A 4,724-nucleotide genomic window follows, 5' to 3' on the forward strand; every position below is an offset into this window, starting at 1 on the left:
AGGTAGGTAGGTAGGTAGGTAGGTAGGTAGGTAGATAGATAGATAGATAGATAGATAGATAGATAGATAGATAGATAGATAGATAGATAGATAGATAGATAGATAGATAGATAGATAGATAGATAGATAGATAGATAGATAGATAGATAGATAGATAGATAGATAGATAGATAGATAGATAGATAGATAGATAGATAGAGTAGGCAGGCAGGCAGACAGATAGACACAATCCTGACAAAGTCTTGCGGGGGATATAAACTTTCTTATTTTGCCCTACCCTGACTTGTTTCATTTCATTCATTCATTTGAGTTTCATTGCAAAAACCGTAATTTTTAAAAGAAAGAGAATCTTAAAACCGTTTTACCTCTGCAGGACCATTTGGCTCTCGAAATGTGGGAGGCCGATACAGCACGGTAGTGGCATACTAGAAGACAGATAGATAGACAGATAAATAGATAGATAGATACAAGTGTTGTTATTGATCTGTTTTTAATTGACGACCAGCACAGTGTGGAACACTGAGTATTGAATTTCTGCATTTCAAACACAGCCAGGAGTGATGCACTATCTATCTCTGGGAAGGTTGTTTGTTTGTTTTTACTTTTTTTATATACCTTCGTGTTGCTTTTTTGACTCCTGGCAACGACTCGGTCAAATCCGTGCAATTTTCTTGGCTAGGTGTTGTGGAAGTGACTTTCTTCTGCCCAGGGCTGGGACAGAGACAAAGACTTGCTCAAGCTTACACAGTTGGCATTGTGCCTAACAGCAGACTAAAACTCATCGTTTCTCAGTTTCTACCTCACTGCCTTTAAGCTCCGCACCAAACTGGCTATCTCTGTGTATCCTACGCATAAAAACGCTACCTTCACACAGTGATAAGCAAACATGATGTGCTCCTGCTGACAAGGGCTGGGCTACTCAATGATCTGATGGAGAAAAGACTGCAAGCACAGGATTTTACCTTTCCTCGGAGAGTTTGCTGAAGGATTGCGTGGAGAGAGAGAAAGAGAGACGCTAATGCGATGCATTCTTTAATATCCTTTGGAGCAGAGCTAAGGTGATCCATCTCTCCCATTTCATATGTGATGTTTGCATTGGAACTAGGGACGGTGTTTCCCTTGAAGACAGATCTCTGGTCCTAACTTGTCCTCATCCCAGAATTTAGATATTTAGATGCTAATCTTTCCTCTTGTGGGGAACCCCACACTTCTCCAGCTTATACAGCGTGAAGGATGGGTCAGCTCTTTAAAGCAGCTATATCTTTGTTCAGATTCCTGAAGAAACATGAACAAAGACGTATCTTTGAGTTGAGTTCCATCCTTTGGAACCTCAGAGACCCATCCTTGCAGAATTTGAGGCCAATGCCTTGGGAATTCAAGTGTTCTTCCATTCAAATATCCAGAAACTAACTTAGTTTCCAATTTCAGATGCTGGAATTCTAAGAACAGATTCTATAATTGCACTTTCCAGTAAGAAGGAAGAAGATGTAATTAAGCAACATGGATGTGAGGTTTTCAGGAGCAATTCAAGGATGGAAAAAGCCCTTTTAGGAACTTTTTCCTATCTGGTAAGGACCTCTTTCCTACCTTGCTGGGAAAAAATAGGTGTAGTGACATGGCTGAGAGATTCCATAGTCCCTCAAATGCCTGGCGGGAAATTTAAAAATGCATGGCCTTAGTTGAGTCTGGTGCCAATGAAAATACTATTGAGAAAATATCTTGAGATGTTCAAGAACCTAGAAGGATGAAAGCAGAATGTGTCCATCTTCTCATCTCCATCTAAAGAAGTTCTGAAAACCAGAAGTTTGCCATGGATATGAACTTCTCTGACCTCTTGGTTTACAGTTTTAGAGTATCTGATGGTGTCTCCTTTGCATCTAATAAATGTAATAAATGTAGATCATCACTGATTTACCAAGATACCTTGACGGATGGACTGGGTATTAAAACAGAGGAGACTATGAAAACCAAAATTTAAACCCTCCTGCAAAGATGATTCTTATGGAGAGAAAGAAGCTTCTCCCTTCTCCAGCTCCTCATTCCAAAATTTCATATAAATCCTTCTAGAAAAGACTCCCAAAATGTCCAACATCGCAGGCCAGCTATGTTGTCCTTTTCATCCTTCCTTTGGTTGCACCTGAATACACTGAGCAAGCATTTAGGTACTGCGTTACATTTTATCTCCTGTTTTTGATGATCCCGGCTGCCATCACCATTCCTAGGAAGATTCTCGTCAACTGGCTAAGAGGACCTTTGAGGCATGCCTCTATATTCACTTTAAAAACAATCAATGTGTGTAACTGAAACAAAGACACATTTTTCCACCAGTGATCCCACTCTCACCTTCTCTGCATTGATTTATGGATTAAAAGCTCTTGCGGGGAGGCTGTCTCTAGGATTCTGCACAAGGCACACTGGTGGGTTTATAAAAAAAAAGAAGAAGCATTTGGATTGTATTATTCTCTATTCTGCAGTCTATGGTTGCAGAATGATAAGCCAGTAAATCAGAGCGCCTGCTCTTTTGTAAAATTAAGAGCCCACTATGATCTTCCTCGGCTTAAACTGGGTGTCATTCTAAGACTATAACTCACCCGCACCGGGCTACAAAAATAGGTGAATTGCAAACTTTCCTTACCACTTCCTTGGGCACAGCTGGAGTTGTATTAGCTGCAATCGCATTCAGCACCAGCAGCAGGAGTCCAGCAGCTGCAAGAAAATTCATCTTGTCGGTTCTTGACAGATGTGAGGAAGGCCGAAAGGAGAAAGCCTGTTTATAGGGCTGGCAGGGTATTTCCCCGCCAGAAGCTGGAAATGAGAAGGAGGAAGTTGCGCAACTGCTAATCAGAGCGGTGCCAATACAGGTGGGTGACAACACTGCCCACTGAGTCACGTCCCACCACAAACTGTACAAAAACCTTTGAGTTCTTTGTTCCATGTTCCTTACTAATCAAAGCCAGTCATGGTGGTCAGAATTTCAGCAAAGTGCTTCTAAAAGATAACTAAATGCAGGAAATAGAAGTTCCATCATTTTATGCAATGTAGAAATATGTGTGTGTGTGTGTGAGAGAGAGAGAGAGAGAGAGAGAGAGAGAGAGAGAGAGAGAGAGAGAGACAGAGACAGAGACACAGAGACACAGAGACACACAGAGAGAGAGAGAGAGAGAGAGAGAAAGAGAGAGATGATAGAAGATAGAAGATAGAAAAGATAGAAAGAAGATAGATGATAGAGAGAGAGGGAGAGAGGAGCGATGGATGAGAGATGGAGAGAGATGATAGAAGATAGAACAGAAAGAGAAGATAGATGAGATAGAGAGAGAGGATAAAAAGAAGATAGAAGATATTTGATAGAACAGAAAGAGAAGATATATGATAGAGGTAGATAGATAGGTAGGTAGGTAGGTAGGTAGGTAGGTAGGTAGGTAGGTAGGTAGATAGATAGATAGATAGATAGATAGATAGATAGATAGATAGATAGATAGATAGATAGATAGATAGATAGATAGATGAAGAGAGAGAGATGATAAAAGAAGATAGAAGATAGTTGATAGAACAGAAAGAGAAAATAGATGATAGAGAGAGAGAGATGATAAAAGACAGAAGATAGTTGATAGAACAGAAAGAGAAGATAGATGAGAGAGAGAGAGAGAGAGAGATGATAAAAGAAGATAGAAGATAGAAGATGGAAGATAGTTGATAGAACAGAAAGAGAAGATAGATGATAGATATAGATAGATAGATAGATAGATAGATAGATAGATAGATAGATAGATAGACAGATAGATAGATAGATGAGAGAGAGAGAGAAAATATAGATGACAGAAGAGACAGAGAGAGATGGATGATAGATGATAGATAAATAGATAGACAGATATAGATATAGACATAGGCCTAGATATGGATAGAAGAAAGAAAGAGATGGTTAAGAGAGAGAGATGAGAGAGAGAGATACAGATACAACAGACATGATATAGTTTACCATTTAGGGTCTTCGTGCTTGGGCAGGGGGGTGGTCCAACTCTGTCGTTCTGTTCTGTTCTGTCATTATTTATTTAGATTGGGCGTTCATTCTGTAAATAAATTAAAAAGATCCTTCCCAGATTGCAATGCTGCATTTTAATATTATTATTCTCGCCCATCTCCAGAATTATAGCTAGGCCTTTGCCGATATTTCATATTTTTATGGATTGTTCTATTTCAGAAGTTATGTCCATAATGTGCAAAAAATCATTATGGCAGGAAGTATGGGTTTTTCTCTCCATATTTCCTGTGGAAGCATTATTTACGGTGCATCCAAACCAGATTAAATTGGTGCACATGTCTCAGAGTCAAGAGAGAAAAAAAGCATTTTTTTAAAAAAAAGAGTAGTACAGGGTCATCTTTTTTTAATTAAAAAGTACAATACATCAGTCAAATTTTACGTAAAAGGGCATTTGCTGCAGCTTACTCTTGTGTGAAAAATCAGATTGTGGCAATAGTAATAATACGTTTGCTAATCAAATTCTAAACCGAAAGGTGAGGTTCCGGTGTGAATTAACTAATTATGATCGCGATGGTGAAACATGGGCATCTTTATTAAAGTTAAGCTTTAGGAACAATGAAAAAAGTTCTCATGGGGCCCCATTAATCAGCAGACAAATGAAAGGTTGCCATTCGGACTGCGCCAAGTCAAGGAAGAATATGTAATCAGAGGGATGATCAAGAATTGTTGGTCCTTCGCCCGTCCA

General features: G+C 39.3%; 1 protein-coding gene across 1 annotated transcript in view; it reads right to left on the reverse strand.

The window, feature by feature from the left end:
- OLFM4 (olfactomedin 4) overlaps positions 1-2,766 on the reverse strand; it is a 46,292-nt gene extending 43,526 nt beyond the window's left edge. Inside the window, exons 1-2 of the mRNA XM_015811067.1 lie at positions 2,636-2,766; positions 366-425 (exon numbers count right to left, since the gene is read on the reverse strand). Of these exons, the coding sequence (XP_015666553.1) occupies positions 366-425; positions 2,636-2,722 (147 nt within the window). The 5' untranslated portion in view covers positions 2,723-2,766. The remainder of the gene's footprint in view (positions 1-365; positions 426-2,635) is intronic.
- Positions 2,767-4,724: the final 1,958 nt, after the last annotated feature.

The sequence above is a fragment of the Protobothrops mucrosquamatus genome, unplaced genomic scaffold, assembly GCF_001527695.2.
Source record: "Protobothrops mucrosquamatus isolate PMUCROS unplaced genomic scaffold, P.Mucros_1.0 scaffold28, whole genome shotgun sequence".
Classification (NCBI taxonomy): domain Eukaryota; kingdom Metazoa; phylum Chordata; class Lepidosauria; order Squamata; family Viperidae; genus Protobothrops; species Protobothrops mucrosquamatus.